Source organism: Spea bombifrons, chromosome 9 (genome assembly GCF_027358695.1).
Source record: "Spea bombifrons isolate aSpeBom1 chromosome 9, aSpeBom1.2.pri, whole genome shotgun sequence".
Taxonomy (NCBI): Eukaryota; Metazoa; Chordata; class Amphibia; order Anura; family Pelobatidae; genus Spea; species Spea bombifrons.
Window position 1 is genome coordinate 827757 of NC_071095.1, and position 24354 is coordinate 852110.

The window sequence follows — 24354 nt, forward strand, 5'->3', positions numbered from 1 at the left end:
AGTATTCCTGAGATGTTTAACTGTTTGGAGACTCTTGGGTTGTACGGAGTATCGGGGGTATGCATAAGGAGGCATCTTCTACCTAGAATGGCTTTTTATGACTATAAAAAAGAAAGGTGAAAGAGTGGGTGATCTGTACCCTCCAACCATTCAGAAAATGTCCAAGATGAGTGCTTGGCTCTGGTTTTCTAACTGTCCAATGTAAGCAGTAAACCAACTTTGTGCGAGTGATCTGTTGGTGATCACTAGTGAGATCTGAGTAGAGCTATGTGGTCTGCTTTTCAGAAGAAAGTTTGAGTTCTTAGAAGGAAATCTAAAGATACGAGAGCAATTTGAAGATAGAGTGCACACATTAATATGGTACGGTCGTACAAGTTAGTGGAATTGTAGGGGGTCTTAAACTGGTGAAATTGTGTGTAATATTGTGAATTCAAGTGGTCTAATGGTACCTCTAAGATGTCTTCTAACTGTCTGATTTAAACCGTAAACCAATTTTGTGTGAGTGATTGTGTTTGGTAAGGCACTTCTACGGTCGTGTGTGTTTTTCAATCCACTTGTATGTACGAAATGTTCCTAAATCTCTGAAAATATCTAAGTTCATCCTTTGTTTTTAGGCTCTAAAAGATCTAAAGAAAGAGCGGCCTCTTGTACGACGCAAGTCAGAATTGCCTCAGGACATCTATACCATGAAAGCCTTGGAATCCCATTGCAGAGCTGACGAATTAATAACCCACGACGGGCATTAGACTGACAATTAAATCTTATTTTCTGGATTATTATTTTTTTTTCTCCTGAAGCAGTTACACCGTAGAAAACAAAACAATTAACTTTTTTTTGTGCCATACCCACCTGTTAACAGCAGTCAACACTTTCTTTGACCCGGTTCTGTAGGCAATAACTAAATACTGTACGCAGCTCAAGATCAGTCGTTCAAACAATGGTAAAATACCCGTCTCCGCAGAACGTTGGGTGAAGTCTGGTGAAACCACAAGTCTCGATTACACATCTACTTCAGGCGGTCTACCAAGGCTTAGAGTGTCGCCGTGCGGTCGCTTCAGCAAAATAACAGCCATGCAAATGATGATTTGGTGCTTCAAAGAATCTGTATATTAGTCCGAGTACTAACTCTTCTTTGGTCTCTCTTAACCGAGTGTCGAGTAGATTGGGGGGGGGGGACGAAGTAGGCTTTACTTGCATGTGCTATGTAGAGTTCATTGGGAAACCATTTTGACAATCCCGAATAGCGTTCTCTTTGGGTTCTGTATATTGTTTGCTTTTGAATAAGCTCATATACCGTTGAAAGTACTTTCTGTGTATCGAAAGCCATATTTTCGTCAGTCCTAAGTATTACAGTACCTTTATATTAGAAGTGCACTAACACATTGTTCGTAGGCCTCGGGTAACAAACGTCAAACTCAAAGGAAAACTAAAGTGTTCAAACCTTTTATTGTTCTTGAAATAAAATACTGTTTCACTGCTGACCTTATTTTCTGAGCTTTGGAGCTTTTGCCTTTTGTTCAGGCTCTGTCTTAAACATCACCGTTAAGTAGGGGGGGGTACTCCTCGTTTCGTACGCGGTGGTGGTAGCATGCTTTCCGTACAAAACGCCACGTTCAAAACATGTATATTTTTTATTTTTGAAGAACTGCTTATTTTATAAAAAGGCTGAGTATGAGCTAAAAGGGTTTGTGGGCAACTGTAATACATGAAATACCTTCATTTACTAGATTTCTCTTTTAGAAGCACAGGTAATATGTAAATATGTCCATGTTGCTGTTTTTTCCCCCCCCAATGCTGCTATATTTTCCTCTGGGTTTCCTGCAGACATTTTTTTTTATTTATTCTGTTTTATTTTTTCTCTCGGGGTGGCCAGTAATTTATATATTTGGTTTATGTAGTAGGATTACACTCTAGTTCATCCTGACATTACAACATTTTGGCCTTGTTTAAATTGGCATTAAATTGCTTCTTGTGCAAAAACAACATATTAATACATATTAAAGTAAGTAATAAATTAAACCAGTATTGATAATGAAAATTCCGTTTTTTGATCAATTTTCGCTATTTTTTTTTTCTCTTCTCTGTAGCGGCAGTAACAGGGGGAAACAATCTGCTCTGTTTGAGTGTTCCCTGTCAGACATTTTACCAGCATTACCAAATTATTGTAAAAACCCAATCTCCAAAAGGCACCCTGGTGCTTGTATATACCATTGTTTGAACCTCCATCTTTTGCTGTTTTTGTTTAGATCCTTTTTTATTATTATTATTATTATTTTGGTTGTTCGTTGGGCAACGCTGCTGGATTAAAACCTATTTCTTATTGTTTTTACCCAATACACAAGCTGTATATCAATGTGTTTGGTTGACTGTGTGTATAAAAAAAAAAAAAAAAAAAAAAAAAAAGCAGCTTATAGAACCATCTATTGTCTAAATTTTATTTCTGTACTTTATTAAAGATAAACATTCACCAAATAAAATAAATGCCATGGCTCTTCTGTAACGCATTTTTCATGTAGAAAAATGGTTCTTTGATTGTATTCCATGGTCCATGCATAGCCCGACTCCGTAAACATGAGCGGCGTTTTTTTTTTCCTTTTAATATTCCTAAATAAAATGGGTATATAGGAGATACAAAACTAATGATTTTTATGACGTAGGAGCAAAACAGAAACCTTAGTTTTGGTGATTGTTTTTCTTGATACAGTTTGTGTTTGACACTTTCACGTGTTTTCCAGAATTTTACCTGTACATTGAGGAATGTCAACCGTACTATGACGAGTGTCTTTTAGTGTGGCTTCAGTATGGCTTCATTTTAATATTGTACATACGTTGTACTTTGTTTTATGGTAAGAAGTAATAAAAATTTAGACTTCACACTTTGTACAAAGTGGTCCTGTGTACAAATTAAAGAAAGCAAGTAAGTAGATGGCACTTTTTTCGTCCTAAAAAAAAATATATATTTTTTTTGGGGGGGGGGTTTCTCGCGTTCACACATCTTGTCCAAAGAACACAAAAGTGCAGTTACCAAGTTTTAAAAGATATGTTTAAAAGTCCACTGGGTAATACCATTCACACAGCGCAAATATAATGTTAAGTTTTGTAACACATTCGTATTACCCGCTTGAAAAGGGGCATCAGTGGCGTTGGTTGACTTACAGTAGATCCGTCAGTTTTCCCAAATCCTATGTTTTACAGTTCTATCTGAGAACTAAGTTTATGCCTCTGTTTCTACCAATGTAATGCAGCAATACATACCTGTTTAAATAATATTATATGTATACAATGTGGAAGGGGAAGCATTGGAAAGTTGGTGTTATGTTTTTTTTTTCTAATATATTTCCGTTATCTCCAGACCAAGAGGCTTCCATTGTTGTCAATCATGAAATATTTTGCGTGACTTTCCCTGCCCAAACACCACACTGAGACAATGCTTTATGGCAATGCTAATGAAGTCCTCTCCACCATATACTTCTGAGTCAGAGGTTCGCAGGTGTGAGCTTCCTAACCATTAAGCCATCATTGACCCATTGTTAAGATTCTTATTATTGTTGATTGATCAGACTGGTTGTGCCCTTCTGAGACAGATCTCAGCTTTTATAAGGTTACATTTTAAACTGAATGTTCCCAAAAATGATGATGGCTAACAAACAAAACACAAGCTCTATAGGTAGTTTTTACTAAATAAATTTACATGCTGTGGTGACAATTCATCTTCACAATGCTACCATTATAATATATACCATATTTACTCAGAAACATTATCTGAAAAAACAACCCCGGCACAGCCGACTGAGGCGAGGGCTTTGTCCCTCACGCTCTTATTCACTCTCGCACTCTGTTAAATGTCTATCTTCTCCGCCATCCGCTTCCGTGTCCCTGTCTCCTTTTCCGCAGCTCAGCTGCTTCTCTTGCCTCTTCTGGTTCTGTCTTCTACCCAGTATTAGCTCCGTTTTCTACATACTTCTGCCAAAGGGCGGAGCCTCTGCGCACACCGTCTGCCTCTGATTGGAGGAACGCGGGAGAGGCCGTCCCCATGGAAGAGGCCAGACTATTATATATTATATCAGCCCCCTCACCTTTCGTTAAGATGTGAGGTTTGGGGGTTGTCTTATAATCTATCAAATACGGTAATTTTTCGCACAATATCCTAGTCTGGAGCCACTTGGTAAAACATGCTTTGCCATTAGCATCGTCTGACGTGTTGCAAGATGAAAATGTTCTTTATAACAATAAATGGTCTTGACTGCCAAAGTCATTTTAGATTAAGATTGATTATCATTGATTATGATTACTGTAGCGATTTGGATTTAACATCTGCTACAAGATATTTCATAGAGTCCCCTCTTGACTTTTCATAAAGTGGTTAAATAACTATAGAAGCAAAGTGATGAGATGACATCAAGCCGATTCCCACGAAGAAATACTAAAGCGCAGGTACATAGAAGTTGAACAGCAAATACATTGATTATAGGGGAAGCGACTATTACGCAAGTCTTGCTTCTGCACAGCATGTAACCGCACAATCCTATGACACCCAGCCACCCCAAGGGTTTGTATTTGACAGTTTTGGGGTTTTCTTTCTCCTCTTTATCCATACTAAATGTATGTGGGAGACAAAATGCGCACTCCGCAGACAAGGTTCTGAATAATGTATTTGATGGTAATGCTGTTGTGTTTTCTGTGCTCTAGTGTCTGTTTTTTATTAAACAGTTTTTTTTTTCTAAACTTATTAAACTCTTAGTACTTGATGTGCAAGATATAAAATAGGATGCTGAACCTCATCTTACCGAAAGTATCAACTGATTGTACCTTGTGTATGGTTTTTAGTTACAGTATAGTACAAACAAATTATTTAAGAAATACTTAGTAATATACTGGAAGTTATAAAAAGTATAAAACTGTGTGTGGAGCAATGGTAACCTCTGTCTATTGATTTCGTATTAATATAATTATCAGCTATCACAAAAATGAAAAACTAAGATATAGATGTGGGTCCTAAATATTAAATAGAATAAATATATATTCATTTTCTTCTGTGCATGATGACACAAATATATACAGAAAAATGATGCCAATATATGATAAACTTATATGTATAAAGCATGTTGGCATAACTTAAAGGTAAGTATGACACTTTATACATACATACATACTTTTATGTATAAAAAGTTATCCTTGCCCAACATCTTACCCTATTTTTTTTCCATTAGGCCTACATTTAATTTAGAGCAAAAATATTCTAAATGATGTATGAAACACCTGGAGTACATAAGAGGCAAGAGCAATAACAGTGCTTATACTTAATGCAAACATATAATATAACAATACTATAAAACCATGCTTTCTTTGAACCAGCAAAGCTTTCTTCCTTTAATTTCCTAAGACTACAAAAAAAAAATAACATAAATTGCAGAGAAAAGAACAATACATCAGGCGCTATAATGAGCAAATTTGTATGTAAACAAGTTACAGTCCATTAGCCTAAGCGACACATAATCAAAATATTAAAGTTTACTTCATCTTTTAAATGAATTATTTGCCTTTAATGCTGTTATTGGCAAACAGCGCCACCTAGTGTTGGATTATAGTGCAAATCAGATTGGGGAGGGGGCTTTTTTTTATGAATTCGAATAAAAGCCTTAATAGAAATAGCAAATTTTATTTTCAGATCACTCTGATCTATAAGCTATAAATGACTGCTGCATTGGAAGTTTGTCACTAAGCTTGTTGCTTACCTGAACTTATCATCCTTAGGTAATTTGTTCGGGTATCAAATAAGATCATGGGCCTAAAATAAAGACGTAGTCCCCCTCCCAGCATCCAGTGGAAATCCATACATTTTTTCCCCCAATCCTACAGTATGCACTATTTGACCATACAAAGTGCTCTATTGCATTCCTGGTAAATAAATCAAATGGATGTTTTCTATTACAGCTAGAAGTAGTATAAGAAGGTGTGCCCTAAAGTTGTATTTTAAGATAATATTGGGAATCTTTTGCAGGACTGGCCGTGATTTTTTGTTTCACATGAGTAATACAAAAATATTCCAGGAACCCTTTGAATAACATGTTTCTTTTGTGCAGAGAATAATTAAATGTAGCACTAATTGTTCTCTTGTGATACCCCAATTAAATGGTCTTGGCCCCCAGGAACCTCAATGATTCTGATCTAAAGACAAACCATTAAGAACCCTCAAATATTGTGTATTATGGTTACATTAACAGGAATGCCTAGGCACTGGGAGCATCCTGAACATGGAAATGGGATTACCCTAGCGGCCTAAAGCCGGACTATGGCATATCTGACCCCCTAGCTACCATAGTAAATATATAGCTTGGTGAAAACATGCATAAAAATTAAAGATGCTCCCTCTCCCGTACTTCACCATTGGCATAATGTTTTCAGGAGGGTTTACACCATAATTGGTGCTGCATGTTCTTCCTGAACAATACAATAGCCTAGAATAACCTGGAAATTAATCAGGGAATTATTGAAATCCCAGCATATCACTAGTTAATATAATACATTACATTCTGAAATAAGATTGCGCCCTGTACTAAAGAAGTTAAAAATAAGTAATTTCAATAAATGAATAATGCAGAGAGCTATTTAAGGTGCCTGACACACCAAGCTTGCAGTCACAAGACATTACATGATGGCATTGCAGGCAGATCTGGAGTCTGACCCGGGAGGGGCACTCACACATTAACACACTTCCATAGCCAATCACTAACGTGCACACACGCAGACATTCACACGCACACACCCAAACACACTAACCAGAGTCAGCCCTTACATGGGTCCCAGTGCTGCCCCGAGGCATGTCTTTCAGATGGGGTCACGTAACGTTGCGTGACCTGCAGTAGTAGTGCAGCGGCTCACACTGTGTATAAGCTGTGACGGAGACCCGTACTGGGACGGGGTAGCTCTGCCTTAGAAATCTTTCTTGCCGTCAATGCTCAGTTGCTCAAGGGTTAATCCTATGTAATTCTCCCCCTCAAGCACTAGTTGAGACATGGTGTAGGGGTAAAACAGAATTCTCTTTATTGAGGACAGCACAGATATATATATATATATATATACACCAAACATAATAGGATTAGGGTCAACTACCAGACAGCCCTGCGCCTCCATACAGTTCTATGGCCAGCAATGCCCACACGAAAAAGAGTCACTATTTCGGGGTGATTCTGAGGGACCGGGTCAATCCTAGGGTACCAATGGAGAGCTCATGGTCCGAAGATGTTATGTCCACAAAGTGACGTGATCCGATGGCGGGACCCAAAGCGACAGTGTTGGGAACTTCCCCGGGAATAGTCAGCGCCGTAGCCGGGCCAGAGTTCCATAGCCGCGGCTGGGTAAACCCCGGTCTTAAAGATTGGTAATGAAATCAGGGTCCCCAAAGAGCTCCCTCTCTGTGGCCACCACCGAGTGTTGCCCACCACAAGCTTAATGTAACATGAAAAGAGTTGGCTGCTTTTTTTTTTTTACCATTAACCCTTTCACGCTAACATACCCCCTTAACGTCACAGTGACAGCCGACATTGCAGCGAGGAGCGGTTTCTGCTCTGTTTAGAGGTTATGCCCAGGGTGAGGCACGGAGTCTCCGGGGTCACCACATGGAAGCTCCGGGTCACATGAGTGATGTTGTGGCCCCACTCCCCGCCCAACAATGGTGTGTGGCTAGCCCCGCCCACAATGTCAGGGGGCCCGCCCATGAAATCAGCAGGACCGCCTGCCTGCATCCTGTAAGGAGGCTACAGGTAGCCGGAGCCTGAAAGCTCCCAGCTATGTTTATGGCGATGCTAACAAAGTCCTACCGAGTTCTTAAAACTGCAACCGTTTTAAAATAGAAAACACATTTTGAAAACTAATTTTTATCGTGATAAAAAATAGACTAGAGCCCCATTTAAATGGCACACCAAAAATACACGGTATCCACCCTGAATACGCAGCCAGTACCCATAACGCCACATTCACCGGATCCACCACAGGCGCCAAAGGCCAGGGACTGCAGGAAGCAAAGTGTTGGTCATGATTTTCGAGGCCGCGTTCCCCAAGTACCGGACAGCTGACAGCAAGCCAAAACCAGCCATTTTTGTTCCCTGATACTGTTAGAACCGGACAAGCCTACAGTACAGTATTATTTTCCTGGAAAGGGTACCCAGTTACTATGGAAACCATGTCACCTGCAGGCCTGATCATCCTGTGTAACATCCTACTGATACCTCAATAAATAAACTCCAAGTGTATTTCCAGAACTAGAGTGATTTACACAGGGGCAGCTATTTTTAACCCCTTCAATAAGTGTGCATCATTTTCACAAAAGTAGATCAGAGGCAGATCCCGCTCTGCATCTCACTCCACATCATTGTCATCTTTAAGTGTAGCAGCCATGATTCCACCTAGTGATGTCCGGATCATGAACGAATCGTTCATTTGATCCGGTTCTTTTTAGTGATCCGGATGAGTCGGTTCACTAGACTGAACGATTCGTTTGTAGCGGTTCAGTCTGTGAATCATCATGCAGCTGTAACCTGATCCTAGAGCTGTGAGTCATCTGCAGAGCACTCTGGGGTCAGGTTACAGCTCATTAATTCTCATAGGAACGATGACTCATAGAGTCAGAGAGTCGTTCAAAGAGTCGAATGAACCGAAGAGTCGAATGAACCGAAGAGTCGAATGAACCGAAGAGTCGAATGAACCGAAGAGTCGAATGATTCGAATCTTACAGGGATCCGGATCTTACAAGGATCCGAATCTTACAGAGATTCGAATCATTCAGAGAATATTACTGATATCATACTTTTATAAATAAATACATTAATAATGTTCACACTGCCCCCAGGATTTAGATTCCCCTGAGTTTGCCCCCCTTTACCTATTACTGCACCTACAGTTAACTTTATTAAATTAATTAAATTAACCCTCAGTCATCAGCATAAAATTAACCCTTATACCCCATCAACCATAACTGCCCCTGAAATTAACCGTAAAGATCCCATTAACCATAACGGCCCCTGAAATTAACCCTAAAGACCCCATTAACCATAACGGCCCCTGAAATTAACCCTAAATACTCCATTAACCATAACTACCCCTAAATTAATTGCATGTACTCCAGATAAATTACCTAATAAATTGGTATGGTTGATGGGGTCTTTAGTGTTAATTTGGGGGCAGTTATGCTTAATGGGGTGTTTAAGGATAATTTAGGGGCAGTTATGCTTAATGGGGTCTTTAGTGTTAATTTGGGGGCAGTTATGCTTAATGGGGTGTTTAGGGTTAATTTGGGGGCAGTTATGCTTAATGGGGTGTTTAGGGTTAATTTGGGGGCAGTTATGCTTAACGGGGTGTTTAGGGTTAATTTAGGGGCAGTTATGCTTAATGGGGTGTTTAGGGTTAATTTGGGGCAGTTATGCTTAATAGGGTGTTAAGGGTTAATTTTAGGGGCAGTCATGGTTGATGGTGTGTTAAGGGTTAATTTTAGGGCAGTCATGGTTGATGGGGTGTTTCGGGTTAATTTAATGGTGAGGGTTAATTTAATTAATTTAATAAAGTTAGCTTAAGGTGCAGTTGCAGGTAAAGGGGAATGTAAATCCTGGGGGCAGTGATTATTAATATATTTATTTATAACAGTATGGTGACATTCTCTTAATGATTAGAATGCCAATGAAGGCAGAGAGTCGTTCAAAGATCCGGATCTTACAATGATCCGGATCTTACAATGATCCGGATCTTACAGTGATCCGGATCACTGTAAGATTCGGATCCCTGTAAGATCCGAATCTTTGAACGACTCTCTGCCTTCATTGACATCACTGGAGGCAGGGGGGAGGATTCATAATAAAAGGGGCGGGGCCAATCGTTAGTGTGCCTGCACGGAGTTACTGGAAAACAGTAACTCCGTGCAGACACACTGAGTGATCCGAAGATCCGGATCATGAATCGGATCATTTCAGTGAACGAATCGAAATGATCCGATTCACTTTAATGATCCGAACTTCCCATCACTAATTCCACCTAGAAATCAGCAGCGTAATGCAGCATTCACAGGCCCTGCATTGTCTGCCAGGCGTGCCAGCTTTCGCCGCAGTGATCCATGGATCTTGTAGTTCGCAGCCTGCCTTTACCGATGATAGAAGCTACTGACGGAACAACACCTCCCATGATCCGTATGGAATCGGCGAGCCTTTGCCACGTGACTCTAAACCCCTCCCTCACTGTCTTCCTTCTTCTCTGAGGGAAGAAGTCCGCTGCGCTGTCACTTGGCTCTGTCTCTTTGGGCGGTAACCGCACGGCGGCTAGTTGACTGCAGTCATGTCGGATCCTGGCGGAGGAGATGATGGTTCGGCCAACCTGGAGGTGTCCGCTGCCGTGCAGAATGTGGCGGACGCCTCGGTCTTGCAGAAGCACATCCGAAAGCTCATCCCTCTGCTGCTGGAAGATGGCGGCGAGACCCCGGCCTCTCTGGAGTCCGCCCTGGAGGAGAAGAGCGCTGTAGAGCAGATGAGGAAATTCCTGTCCGACCCCCAGATTCACACCATCCTGGTGGAGAGGAGTACCCTGAAAGGTGGGGTGTGACGGGAAGCCCCGGCTGGGGCGGGTGTGGCTCTGCCCTGTCACCGGCCCCTGCTAACCCGCAGCTTCACTGACCTTATTACAACTCCCAAGACCCTCAGCCAGCCTGCCTGCCTGCCTACCTACCTACCTACCATAGTCTGCCTGCGGTTCGTGGGAGTTGTCATTCAGCAATGTCTCGGATAGTGTCCCATAGTTATTAACCAAGGCGGGCCAGCTTGTGGCTTTCTGCTTGTACTGCAGGAAGCCTCTCCTCTTTCTGGCTGAGCGTTCTGAGAGTTGTCATTTAATATCTGCAATACATTAGTGAATGATCTGTGACAGATGATGGTATTAGAGTGCATAATAGCTGCCATACGGTTTATTTTATTTGTTTTGAATTAAAATTATTTAGGGGAAAAAGATCTGCTCTTTTTATACAAAAAAGATACTTTTGTATACCATGTGTTACAGTTCAGGGAGTAGAACGGTTTATTAGTTCTATTGTTATTGAATTTTAAAGCCTGTTATTTTAATGTCGGACCGTATTATTTATCAGTATAATATTTTTTGCCCCTGCATAACGGCTTTTTATTATTTTGGAACGGTATATGGGGGGGGGGGTAAATGATACTTTAGAAGCTTTTTAATGGCATCCAGGGTTTAGCTGCGACTTCCTAAGTTCATCTATATGAATGGTGTCCCCCCCCCGTCAGCATGTTGGGATTAAGGTGTCGGGTGCTTTATGGAAGAAAAAACAATGTAACTTGCATCTGATTTATTAGTGTTTTGTGCTGGGAATAAAGCTGTCCGTGTTCTCTGGTCGGATTGTGTTTTTGGGGCTTGATCGTGTTTTCTGTATAGTGTATTTAGTGGCGTCGGTGGTAAGATGGGGCATCCTTTGTTCTGCTGGGTGTGTCGGGTGAGAGGAGAGGCCGCATTGCGGTGTTGGTGCCGGCCGGCAGTTTATATGCGTGGTGTTGAGTAATAAGAGGGATGGGCTGTGTGGTTATTATGAATTGGTGTATTACGTTATGTGTGATGTCTTACTCTGGTTTACTGAAGTTTTTTAACCCCTTAAGGACAATGGGTTGTCCTTAAACACATTAAAAAAAACCCGTTTAACAAGTAGATTTACCGTATCTGTTAGTAAATCACGAGTCTGGGCTTTGTAGCTGGTCCCTAAGGGCCAGCAGTGGTTGGGTTTTCGCTATGATGTCATGCAAACGGTTAATATTGGGTAATTTAGTGTTTCACTAATTGACATTTCTTGTAATACATATTGTGCCCTCCTAAGCATCCTGAAAGAACGGCATGGCCTGCTCTATGTACGCTATCGCTGAAAATTGCCTTTTTGTGATTACAGAGGATGTTGGCGATGAAGGGGAGGAGGAACGAGAATTCATCTCTTACAATGTCAGCATTGATATTCACTACGGACTCAAGTCAAACAGGTATTTGAATGCCTGTTAATCTGGGCGGGGATCTTATGCTTATGTTTGAATGGAAATTATCTTTATAAGTGAAGAATATAGCAAGCTTTTCAGGGTTTTGGGTTTTTTTTGTCCTGATTTGTACTTTCTATCCTCTGTAATATGAATATTCATGTTTTTGTTCGTTTTTTTTTTTGTTTTTTTTTTTTCCCCATCGATAGTTTGGCATTCATTAAACGCACTCCGGTCATCGATGCGGACAAACCTATATCATCCCAGCTGCGGGTTCTGACGCTCAGCGAAGACTCCCCGTATGAAACGCTGCACTCCTTCATAAGCAACGCTGTTGCTCCTTTCTTTAAGTCGTACATTCGAGAGTCAGGAAAAGCAGACAGGTAATAATTAGAGCAGATCTTTGTAAATGCTTTAAGATGGGGGGGGGGGCGGGGGGCTCTCCAGTCTGTATATTACTGTGTGTTTTGTTTTTCTGACCCAATGCACAACAAGCACAGTGTAGCATGACCATAAATAAACTGATCGGCAGACCTCTAATGGGAAGAATATAGCGGTATCACTCTAAAATTACTATTTTTACTTATTTTTTTCCCATTATTATCATTATTATTATTTTCTTTATACGCAGGGATGGTGACAAGATGGCTCCCTCTGTCGAGAAAAAGATAGCAGAGCTTGAAATGGGACTCTTACACTTACAGCAGAATATAGAGATTCCAGAAATTAGTCTACTGATTCACCCAAATATCACCAATGTTGCGAAACAGTGCTATGAAAGGGGAGAAAAGCCCAAAGTCACAGATTTTGGAGACAAGGTGGAAGATGCGACGTTTCTCAACCAGCTGCAGTCGGGTGTAAATCGCTGGATCAGAGAGATACAGAAGGTATGATTTGAATGTTCTTCTTTCTGCTTCTTGTAACCATGTAGTTTTGTGATATATCCATAACTGTAAATGTTCCAGCTCTACCGTTGTCTTCTTGGTACATAAAACGTGTGACTGTTGCAGGTGACTAAACTCGATCGCGATCCGGCATCAGGTACTGCACTGCAGGAAATCAGTTTTTGGCTCAATTTGGAGAGGGCGTTATACCGCATTCAGGAAAAACGCGAGAGTCCAGAGGTTCTCCTAACCTTGGATATCTTAAAGCATGGCAAACGCTTCCATGCCACTGTGAGCTTTGATACAGACACAGGTGAGTGTTCTATATTGGACTTCTCGGCGTTCTTGGTGATCTTTGTCCCGTGTTTACCTTCCTACTACTTCTGTGAGTCTTAATATATCCAATATTTCTCAGGCCTCAAGCAAGCATTGGAAACGGTCAACGACTACAATCCTCTTATGAAAGACTTCCCTTTGAATGACCTCCTGTCAGCCACTGAACTTGACAAAATTAGGCAGGCCCTTGTGGCAATTTTCACCCACCTCCGAAAAATAAGGAACACAAAATATCCAATTCAGCGGGCCCTGCGTCTTGTGGAAGCCATATCCAGAGACCTCAGCTCCCAGCTCCTAAAAGTTTTGGGAACAAGGAAACTCATGCATGTGGCATACGAAGAATTTGAAAAGGTACATTGTAGCGGAAGTGGTATGAAATAACCCTGATGAAGGCTCGGATAAGATAGTCGAGCAGTTGACATGGTAACATCGCTTTTTACCGCTCTAATATACTGTGTGTTCTTATGGGTCTGCTTTATTATTATTTCAGGTAATGGTTGCATGCTTTGAAGTTTTCCAAACGTGGGATGATGAGTATGAGAAACTTCAGGTTCTGCTGAGAGACATCGTCAAACGCAAGCGAGAAGAAAATCTAAAAATGGTGTGGAGAATTAATCCAGCTCATCGCAAGCTGCAGTCTCGTCTGGACCAGATGAGAAAATTCAGAAGGCAGCATGAACAGCTCCGAGCTGTCATTGTCCGTGTTCTCCGACCCCAGGTACTTTGCGATACTTTGGAGCAGTGTCGGTCCTTATCCCAAACTATTTAAGGCTCATTTGACCTATAAATTGGTTACCTACCAGCATGTAGATCAAAAATACTTGGGTAGCACTGTGCTGCGAGAATTAGGACATATTCCATATGTCTCGGTGCTTATGATTCTTATCTTATTTTTAAGGTCACTGCTGTTGCCCAGCAAAATCAAGGAGAAGTCCCCGAACCACAGGACTTGAAAGTGACAGAAGTACTTTTTGATGCTGCTGATGCCAACGCCATCGAGGAAGTTAACCTTGCGTATGAAAATGTCAAAGAGGTAGATGGGTTAGATGTCTCCAAAGAAGGAACAGAAGCTTGGGAAGCGGCACTGAAAAGATACGACGAAAGAATTGATAGAGTGGAGACAAGAATCACCGCCCGTCTTCGAGACCAGCTGGGCACAGCAAAGAACGCTAATGAAATGTTCAGGATCTTCTCGCGATTCAATGCACTCTTTGTCCGACCGCACATCAGAGGGGCCATTCGTGAATATCAAACACAGCTCATCCAGCGTGTAAAAGATGACATTGAGTCACTTCACGACAAGTTCAAGGTGCAGTACCCTCAAAGTCAAGCATGCAAGATGAGCCATGTACGTGATTTACCTCCTGTGTCCGGATCCATTATTTGGGCCAAACAGATTGACCGGCAGCTTACTGCTTACATGAAGCGCGTGGAAGATGTTCTTGGCAAAGGTTGGGAGAACCACGTAGAAGGACAGAAATTGAAACAGGATGGAGACAGTTTCCGCATGAAGCTAAACACCCAAGAAATTTTTGACGATTGGGCGAGGAAGGTTCAACAACGCAACCTCGGCGTCTCTGGGCGCATTTTTACTATTGAAAGCACGCGCGCCAGAGGCAGAACGGGGAACGTGCTCAAGCTGAAGGTCAACTTTTTGCCTGAAATAATAACCCTTTCTAAGGAAGTTAGAAACTTGAAATGGCTTGGCTTCCGTGTTCCGCTGGCAATTGTCAACAAGGCTCACCAGGCGAATCAGCTTTATCCTTTTGCGATATCGCTGATTGAAAGTGTCCGTACATACGAGCGCACGTGCGAGAAAGTAGAAGAGCGTAACAGTATCAGTTTACTGGTTGCTGGCCTGAAGAAGGAGGTGCAAGCTCTAATTGCAGAGGGTATTGCTCTGGTGTGGGAATCCTACAAACTGGATCCTTACGTTCAGCGTCTTGCAGAAACCGTCTTCAACTTCCAAGAAAAGGTATGTTTTATCTTTGACGGGTTAGTGGGGTTTTTTTTTCCTTTAGTTAAGGTTTCATTGTTAAAGCTCTGTCGTTCCTATGCAGGTTGATGACCTTCTCATCATTGAAGAAAAAATTGATTTGGAGGTCAGATCTCTGGAAACTTGTTTGTACGATCACAAAACCTTCTCTGAGATACTCAACAGGATTCAGAAAGCTGTGGATGATTTGAACCTTCATTCCTACTCCAATTTACCCATTTGGGTCAACAAACTTGATATGGAGGTAGAGTACTTGGATGCTGTTTGATAACATGCCATTTGTGTTTAAGCTCTTGTATTTCACACAGTGTGATTGCTGCCCTAGATTGAAAGAATTCTGGGAGTCCGTCTGCAAGCAGGCTTGAAAACCTGGACTCAGGTCCTGATGGGTCAGTTTGATGACAAAGCTGAAGTTGACATGGACACAGATGCTCCTCAAGTCAGCCACAAACCAGGCGGAGAACCAAAAATTAAAGTACGTTTAATTGTGTACATATATTAACATCCCTAGAGAACTGCATTAGTTCAGGATTGAAGACAGGATCATTATTTTTAACGTTGTGACTTCTGATTTTATTATTTTAGCGTGGTCTAAAATGTTGGGGATGTTATATCTTTTACAAATCAAATTGTATAGTAGTTGATAATAAGCTTGTAATAACTCCTATTATAACTAATAATAACTATTATAATGCCAGAAGAAAGGGAATTTTAGCCTTTCTATGTCGTGTTTGTCGTGTAGGTTGGGGAACTGAATTATTTTCTGAATTTTGCAGCACATAGTACATGAACTCAGAATCACAAACCAAGTGATTTATCTGAACCCACCAATTGAAGACTGTAGATATAAACTGTATCAAGAAATGTTCTCCTGGAAGATGGTCATTTTGTCCCTGCCCAGAATTCAGAGTCAGAGATATCAGGTAAGTGACTTATGACAGACTTGGGATTTCAGTGTTAAAAATAATAAACTATATTTTATTTTTCTGACATCTTTGATCATATGGATCTTTATTTTCTTGAAATAGGTTGGAGTTCATTATGAGCTCTCGGAAGAAGAGAAATGTTACAGAAATGCTCTAACTCGAATGCCCGATGGACCTGCAGGTCTAGAAGAAGCCTATTCAGCTGTGATGGGCATAGTGACCGAGGTTGAGCAGTATGTTAAGGTGAGATAAAAACACCCATCGTTACAAATTGGTCTTTTCGTGGTCCACGCGATTTAGTAGCCCAGGAGTAAACGATGGTTTGTTGTAATCCTTTTGCATGTCGCAGGTGTGGCTGCAGTACCAGTGCTTGTGGGATATGCAAGCAGAAAACATCTACAATCGTCTTGGAGAAGACCTGAACAAATGGCAGGCACTGCTTGTCCAGATCCGAAAGGCCAGAGGAACGTTTGACAATGCAGAGACGAGGAAGGACTTTGGACCCGTTATCATCGACTATGGCAAGGTCTGTTTGTGCCACGGTACCAGACTAGCTTTTGTGCGTTCTTGACTTTCCAAGGAAGCCAGCACGTTGGCAACAATCTACCTTTTAACTTTCAACTGCTCTTTATTCTTTTTTTGAACAGGTCCAGTCTAAAGTAAACCTAAAATACGATTCCTGGCATAAGGAGGTTCTGAGCAGATTTGGTCAAATGCTTGGACAAAACATGACAGAGTTCCATTCACAAATCTCTAAGGTATGAAAGATTTAGATACATTGCTGCATCCAAATGCGATACATTTATCACCATTCTATCTAACTTTAACTCTTATTTTCAGTCGCGCCAAGAATTGGAACAGCATTCGGTGGACACGGCCAGCACATCAGACGCGGTGACTTTCATCACCTACGTTCAGTCTTTGAAACGAAAGATCAAGCAGTTTGAGAAGCAAGTCGATGTAAGTTTGTTTTATTTGTTTTTCATCTCGCTAGCAATAAAACTTCAGTGCTTAGCGACGCTACTTAATGAGCCAAATGGTCCACAATTCCGAGCTTTTGCTATAGATCCCTATAATGCTGCACAGCATGCAGGGACTAGTTGGTAAAAATCACTCCTGACAAACTTTATATTGTTTGGGCTGGATTTGCCGTAAGGAGGGTTACACACATGAACGCAGCGACGATAATAGATAGGGGGGGGTGAGCTAGAGCACCCAGTAGACATGACCAATGACACCAGTGTTTCACATTCAGCCTTTAGTGTGTAATGGCTGTACAGTGTATGTGGAGGCTGTCAGTGTGACTTGTGGATGGTTTTATTCCTTTAGCTTTACAGAAATGGGCAGCGATTGCTGGAGAAGCAAAGGTTCCAGTTCCCCTCTTCCTGGCTGTACATTGACAATATCGAGGGAGAATGGGGGGCGTTCAATGACATCATGCGCCGTAAGGATTCTGCTATTCAGCAACAAGTGGCAAACCTACAGATGAAAATTGTTCAGGAGGACCGGGCGGTGGAAAGTCGCTCCATTGATCTGCTGACTGATTGGGAGAAGACCAAGCCTGTGGGGGTAAGATTCTGTTTCCGCGGTCTGCCTCTAGTGAGGGCTTATTTGGAAGTTTAAGTTAAAAATGAATCTTTTGTCAAGGAGTTACTGTTTTTAGAACTCTGGTAAGTTAGCAGTAAAGAATAGCTAATTTTAACCTGTTGTACTTAATATAACTTTTACTAGTGTACCATTAGAAGTACTGATTGCCCCCTATCCTCTCTATGTAATTCTTTCATTAAATCAAAATACCCCATCTATAGGGCAGTGCTTAGTCATAGACACAAGAAGAGATTATGGATGTTACCACTGAACTAGAAAGGGCTTTTTAACCCTTTCCTCTTCTGTTTCCGTGAGATTTGAGTTAAGAGCAGTCTGTATGTGGGATGCACCTTTTATGTATAGAGCGAGCAATTTTTGCATTTGTGTGAAGGCCTCTGAATTGTCATCTAAACGTATTAACAAAGTAAGTATCTTCTAACAATGCTCGTTCCTGTGCTTTAGGGAAGCTTGCGTCCTGAAGATGCTTTGCAGGCACTCACGATATACGAAGGAAAGTTTGGCCGACTCAAAGATGACCGCGAAAAATGTGCCAAAGCCAAGGAAGCCTTGGAGTTAACAGACACAGGACTCCTGAGCGGCAGTGAGGAAAGAGTGCAGGTAGGTTTTGGTTTTCCCCTTTTTTTTCTTCCATAGTTCTAGAAATGTCATATTGTGTGCAGTAAACACATTCTAGATTAAGTAACAAGGATTGACCTGGGACGGTGCTCACCTGTTCATCCTTCACAAACTGCTTCATGTATATTTAGTGAAGAGGATTTGTTTTCTGTGAACTCCAGGTAGCCTTAGAAGAACTACAAGATCTGAAGGGCGTCTGGTCCGAGCTCTCCAAGGTGTGGGAGCAGATTGACCAAATGAAGGAGCAGCCATGGGTGTCGGTTCAACCTCGTAAGGTACGTTACCTCTGAAACCTTGGTTGCAATACAATGCCATTTCCTTCACTGCTTATGTTAAATTTTGCCATTCAGTTGAAACTAAGTCTGATTCTGGCGTTTTTACTGTTTTACAAAGTTATTTTGTGCTTTCAGCTCCGGCAAAGTCTGGATGGACTCTTAAACCAGCTGAAGAACTTCCCTGCCCGTCTGCGCCAGTATGCGTCCTATGAATATGTGCAACGGCTCCTAAAGGGTTACATGAAGGTCATTTTAGTTCTCTTTAACACCATGCTTGTCAACTCTTTGCCTTTGGTTTTTTTTTTCTGTGATGTACTATGTGTTCCTTTCATTTTATTTTAACAGGTAAATATGCTCGTCATTGAGCTGAAATCTGAGGCTTTGAAAGACCGCCACTGGAAACAACTTATGAAGCGGCTGCACGTAAACTGGGTTGTGTCAGAACTTACCCTGGGACAAATCTGGGATGTGGATTTGCAAAGGAATGAAGCAATAGTCAAGGATGTTCTGCTTGTCGCACAAGGTGAAATGGCCTTGGAGGAATTCTTGAAGCAGGTATGTATATTAAATTCATTATATAAAAAGTGTGTGTAATATATATATTATAGCATACACTATTTATAGCTCAGTTACAATTTGTGTAATTGAGGTTCACCTCCACATCTTCTCATGGTATATAAAGTAGCCGGTGGCCAGTTTTGGTAAAAAGGCCAGAACCAGATCTAGTAACTGACTCCAGAACCCATTTACTATTAAAGATACGTTATTTCCATACAGTCACTCAAATATATTATGAATTCTCTCTCTAGATTAGAGAAGTTTGGAATGCATATGAACTGGACCTGGTCAATTATCAAAACAAATGTCGCCTCATCCGCGGCTGGGACGATTTGTTCAATAAAGTCAAAGAACATATCAACAGCGTGTCCGCCATGAAGCTTTCTCCTTACTACAAGGTAAGATCTTGTCCAGGAATACTAGTGTTCTGCTTTTATTTTTTGCTTTATTATTTATCATTGTAAACTCTTTTTGAAATTAGGTTTTTGAGGAGGATGCACTGAGCTGGGAAGACAAACTCAACCGGATCATGGCTCTCTTTGATGTGTGGATTGATGTCCAGAGGCGTTGGGTGTACCTGGAGGGCATCTTCACTGGTAGTGCGGACATAAAACACCTGCTTCCTGTTGAAACTCAGCGATTCCAGAGGTATTTTCCCTAAACTGCATGAGTACGCTGTTCTCTTTGTTTTTTTTTTTTTTTGTTTTCCTATAATTAACTGTCCCTTTCTTCTTTCTGCAGCATCAGTACAGAGTTCTTGGCTCTTATGAAGAAAGTCACCAAGTCGCCGCTTGTTATGGATGTCCTCAACATCCAAGGCGTTCAGAGGTCCCTAGAAAGACTAGCAGACTTGCTGGGGAAAATCCAAAAAGCCCTGGGAGAATATCTGGAAAGGGAGCGATCCTCGTTCCCACGGTGAGAGTTCTACAACGTGGCCATGAAATGTGATATCTTACTTTTTTACTTATATCCTGCCTGCAGTTATATAAATGTTTTGCTGAATCTGTCACAGAAGCTGAAATTTGTGTCAAGCTTCATCATATCCCTATTTATGATTTTGTGAAATCCTGTGTAGCCTGCGAATGTATTAAAAATGTGCAGAACTCGTACATCTGAATCCTGCAATACTTCTCCAGCCGTTTATAATTTCCTTGTATAACGTCTCAAGATATAACATTTATTTGAGTGTTTTTCATCTCCATCCATGCAATATTTAGTTTCTACTTTGTTGGTGATGAAGATCTTCTGGAAATTATCGGGAACAGCAAGAATGTTCCCAAACTGCAGAAGCACTTCAAGAAAATGTTTGCCGGTGTTTCGAGCATCATCTTAAATGAGGATAGCACAGTTGTTCTTGGAATCTCGTCCCGAGAAGGAGAAGAGGTAAAAAAAAAAAGGATTTTATAACAATAAGGAACAGTAACCCACTGATATGTCTAGTGTATGAATGAAACAATTCATGTGATGTATTAAACCTAATCTTATGTTACAGGTGTTCTTCAAGACACCAGTGTCAATCACTGAACATCCCAAGATTAACGAGTGGCTTACACTCGTGGAAAAAGAAATGAGGGTGACTTTGGCAAAACTGCTCGCCGAATCGGTCACAGAAGTTGAAATTTTTGGCAAATCCAAATCAATCGACCCCGCCACTTACATATCCTGGATTGACAAATATCAGGTATTTATTCTATAGGGCTGTGCAATGGGTGCGTTTGCCGTGTATCCCAAGAATGTAATGTAACCGTTGTCATTGTCTCTTTTAGGCTCAGCTGGTTGTCCTCTCTGCTCAGATCGCGTGGTCAGAGAATGTGGAATCGGCCCTAAACAGCATTTCTGGTGGCGGAGCGGATGCCGGTGCGGTGCAGGCCGTGCTCACCAACGTGGAGGTTACCCTGACTGTGCTGGCAGATTCCGTGCTGATGGAGCAGCCACCTCTGCGCAGGAGAAAACTGGAGCACTTGGTAGGGATATGTGTGTGTGTGTGTGTATGCATGTTCTAGTCCTCAGACTTTTATATTAAGCCAGTTTAGTTTGTGTAGATTAAACCTGAACTGGAGCTTTACACAATATTGCAAACTATATACATTTTGTCATTAATTTGATTTCAGTAACCATTTTCTGTGTTTTAACTATTGAAATGCTTGTTCCACAGATTACAGAGCTGGTGCACCAGAGAGATGTTACCAGAACGCTCATTAAAAACCGAATCGACAACCCCAAGTCCTTTGAGTGGCTGAGCCAGATGAGATTCTACTTTGATCCTAAACAGACGGATGTCTTGCAGCAGCTCTCGATCCAGATGGCCAACGCCAAGTTCAATTATGGCTTTGAGTACCTGGGAGTTCAGGACAAACTGGTGCAAACGCCTCTCACTGATCGCTGCTACTTGACAATGACCCAGGCCCTGGAGGCGAGACTCGGAGGTTCACCCTTTGGTGCGTGATTACCCTTTTAGTGAAATGTGCTCTGTCTTCGCTTTCTTCATTTGCATTATATGCTTTCGTTGTCTTCTGTAACATACTGTCTTCTGTTTTTATTCTTGTCTCCCTTATATTTTCTGCCTCTCTGACTTCTATTTCTTAAGCGATGAACCGTCCATTCATTGGTGTCCATGACGCCTAAATAATGCTGTTGAAATGTCTATACCTGCTCACTTAAAATTACTAATTACTTTTGGTTAAACTTGCTCTATAAACATGCTGTTTCTGCAAACAGGTCCTGCTGGTACTGGAAAGACCGAGTCAGTTAAGGCCCTTGGTCATCAGCTCGGACGCTTCGTGCTGGTTTTCAACTGTGATGAAACCTTTGACTTCCAGGTAAAAATAAATAAAAAAAACCCATTTATTTCAATGTTTATGAACAAGGGTTTTTCATATTTATCTCATATTCAGAGAATTATACTTGATGTGAGCTTTTGTTTTTCCAAAGTAAATTTTTTTTTTTTTTGTTTTCTTTCTCCCATTTCAGGCCATGGGTCGTATATTTGTGGGACTCTGTCAAGTGGGAGCTTGGGGCTGTTTTGATGAGTTTAACAGGCTTGAGGAGCGCATGCTGTCTGCGGTATCCCAGCAAGTGCAGTGTATTCAGGAGGCTCTGCGAGAACACTCCAATCCAAACCGTGACAGAAGTGAGTCGTTGGATATTTGTCGTGCTCCTTTTAGTTTTTGTTCTGGACCGGCATTAAACGTAGCTTGGACAAATAGGTTCACTTGACTTCGAGGTCCTTATTTTAGAATCTGTAAATTATGTGTCCAGTGGGAACATTGGAATGGTTCATTAAATAGATACAGACCGCAATGAGCCCAACTATAGTCATGGATAACTTTTTTTTTTTTTTTATTATTTTTTTTTTTTTTTAATGTTTTGAGCACCAAAGTGCCTACTTTATCATCCTTCTCGACTCTGTTTTCATAATCAAAGCCACTCTTTTTTACTTTTTTGGATCCCTATTGCCTCTGTTACTAAAATCCTGCTAAAGAGATGCTTGTGGCGACTTTACTTGTACATCCAGTGCACTATTTGACTTTCGTTTTTATTTTGTGGTTCTTAAGTGACCAAACTTTGAATAATGACTTCCTACCTTTTAATTTTTAGGTCTTACTGTCATGTGTGAACTGCTGAATAAACAAGTGAAAGTCAGTCCTGACATGGCTATCTTCATCACCATGAATCCTGGATATGCTGGCCGATCCAACTTGCCTGATAACTTGAAGAAACTCTTCCGAAGCTTGGCCATGACCAAGCCTGACCGCCAGTTGATCGCGCAGGTCATGTTGTACTCTCAAGGCTTCCGAACTGCCGAAATACTTGCCAACAAGATCGTGCCATTCTTCAAGTGAGTATATACATGTTGCTTTGTGTTATTGTAGAAGGTTTATCTGGCTAGCTGCTATGAACTCCACAATACCTTTTTGTTGCTAACTGAGAATGGAAGGGATCTGATGGTGACCATATGTGCGTGTTTTCAGGCTGTGCGATGAGCAGCTTTCATCTCAGAGCCATTATGACTTCGGCCTGAGAGCACTAAAAAGCGTCTTGATCAGTGCTGGTAACGTGAAACGAGAGCGGATTCAGAAAATCAAAAAGCAGAAAGAGGAACGTGGAGAGGTTGTCGACGAGGGAGACGTTGCAGAAAACCTTCCAGAACAAGAAGTAGGATTTTGTTTTTCCCCCCTTCTAGCTCTGGCTGCTGTTGGTCTAGTATCTCATAACCCAGCTAACCTCTGGGCAAAAGACACAGATTTAGCTACTATCCTTAAATATTACCACTACCCTTCAGAGAATTGTTTCATGCTATGGCGGGTGATGTATTTGGATAGTTCTGGCTATTCCTAGTGTCTTACAGGCCTCTAACAATCCAGCCACTGTTTAGATCTATTCTGCTGACATTGTCTTCTGTATCATAAACCAGTATTTAATTTTTTTTTTTTCCCCTTCTTCCTTTTTTTAAGATCTTGATCCAAAGTGTCTGTGAAACAATGGTGCCGAAATTGGTTGCAGAAGATATTCCTCTGCTGTTCAGTTTGTTGTCTGACGTCTTCCCTGGGGTCCAGTACCACCGCGGAGAAATGACTGCCCTTCGAGAGGAGCTGAAGAAAGTGTGCCAGGAAATGTACCTTACGTATGGCGATGGAGAAGAAGTTGGTGGCATGTGGGTAGAGAAGGTACAGAGCTCCAAAGCGACTTGTCAGTTTGGAAAGTTTTTTTTTTTTTTTTTGCGTAGTAGGGAACACTTTTTCTATTTTTGGTTTTCTTCTGTTTCAGGTCTTACAACTGTACCAGATCACGCAGATTAACCATGGCTTGATGATGGTGGGCCCCTCTGGAAGCGGGAAAACCATGGCCTGGCGGGTGTTGTTGAAAGCCTTAGAAAGACTGGAAGGGGTTGAAGGGGTTTCCCACATCATTGATCCCAAAGCTATCAGTAAAGACCATCTGTATGGCACGCTGGATCCAAACACCAGGGAATGGACCGACGGTCTCTTCACACATGTTCTGAGGAAGTAAGTCTAAGTTGGGCAGACTGGATGGGCCTACTGGTTCTTATCTGCTGTCACTTTCTACGTTTCTAAGTTTGGCATAGTTTCTTAGAAAACACTGTTTAAAGCCCTCTCATCATACTCTATTCTTGAGTGTCTGCAGCTGTTC

General features: G+C 41.4%; 2 protein-coding genes across 4 annotated transcripts in view; both read left to right on the forward strand.

Annotated features, from left to right (window-relative positions):
* Positions 1 to 1486, forward strand: part of PPP2R5C (protein phosphatase 2 regulatory subunit B'gamma) — a 37188-nt gene extending 35702 nt beyond the window's left edge. For both annotated transcript variants that reach the window (XM_053474707.1, XM_053474708.1), the window contains one exon: positions 615 to 1486. In XM_053474707.1, coding sequence (XP_053330682.1) covers positions 615 to 746 — 132 coding nt within the window. In that variant the 3' untranslated portion in view covers positions 747 to 1486. The remainder of the gene's footprint in view (positions 1 to 614) is intronic.
* An 8732-nt stretch (positions 1487 to 10218) lies between these two features.
* Positions 10219 to 24354, forward strand: part of DYNC1H1 (dynein cytoplasmic 1 heavy chain 1) — a 33115-nt gene continuing 18979 nt past the window's right edge. The window contains exons 1-33 of one of the 2 annotated variants that reach the window (XM_053475587.1): positions 10219 to 10573; positions 11927 to 12014; positions 12215 to 12388; positions 12637 to 12892; positions 13016 to 13202; positions 13305 to 13576; positions 13716 to 13943; positions 14124 to 15200; positions 15286 to 15465; positions 15547 to 15696; positions 15998 to 16144; positions 16250 to 16390; positions 16497 to 16673; positions 16795 to 16905; positions 16988 to 17107; positions 17477 to 17716; positions 18197 to 18352; positions 18532 to 18645; positions 18781 to 18891; positions 18991 to 19200; positions 19455 to 19601; positions 19685 to 19851; positions 19945 to 20118; positions 20421 to 20586; positions 20696 to 20884; positions 20970 to 21167; positions 21359 to 21641; positions 21922 to 22022; positions 22174 to 22333; positions 22801 to 23041; positions 23175 to 23358; positions 23658 to 23870; positions 23971 to 24209. In XM_053475587.1, the coding sequence (XP_053331562.1) occupies positions 10321 to 10573; positions 11927 to 12014; positions 12215 to 12388; positions 12637 to 12892; positions 13016 to 13202; positions 13305 to 13576; positions 13716 to 13943; positions 14124 to 15200; positions 15286 to 15465; positions 15547 to 15696; positions 15998 to 16144; positions 16250 to 16390; positions 16497 to 16673; positions 16795 to 16905; positions 16988 to 17107; positions 17477 to 17716; positions 18197 to 18352; positions 18532 to 18645; positions 18781 to 18891; positions 18991 to 19200; positions 19455 to 19601; positions 19685 to 19851; positions 19945 to 20118; positions 20421 to 20586; positions 20696 to 20884; positions 20970 to 21167; positions 21359 to 21641; positions 21922 to 22022; positions 22174 to 22333; positions 22801 to 23041; positions 23175 to 23358; positions 23658 to 23870; positions 23971 to 24209 (6854 nt within the window). In that variant the 5' untranslated portion in view covers positions 10219 to 10320. The remainder of the gene's footprint in view (positions 10574 to 11926; positions 12015 to 12214; positions 12389 to 12636; positions 12893 to 13015; positions 13203 to 13304; positions 13577 to 13715; positions 13944 to 14123; positions 15201 to 15285; positions 15466 to 15546; positions 15697 to 15997; positions 16145 to 16249; positions 16391 to 16496; positions 16674 to 16794; positions 16906 to 16987; positions 17108 to 17476; positions 17717 to 18196; positions 18353 to 18531; positions 18646 to 18780; positions 18892 to 18990; positions 19201 to 19454; positions 19602 to 19684; positions 19852 to 19944; positions 20119 to 20420; positions 20587 to 20695; positions 20885 to 20969; positions 21168 to 21358; positions 21642 to 21921; positions 22023 to 22173; positions 22334 to 22800; positions 23042 to 23174; positions 23359 to 23657; positions 23871 to 23970; positions 24210 to 24354) is intronic. The other variant, XM_053475586.1, reaches the window with a different exon arrangement.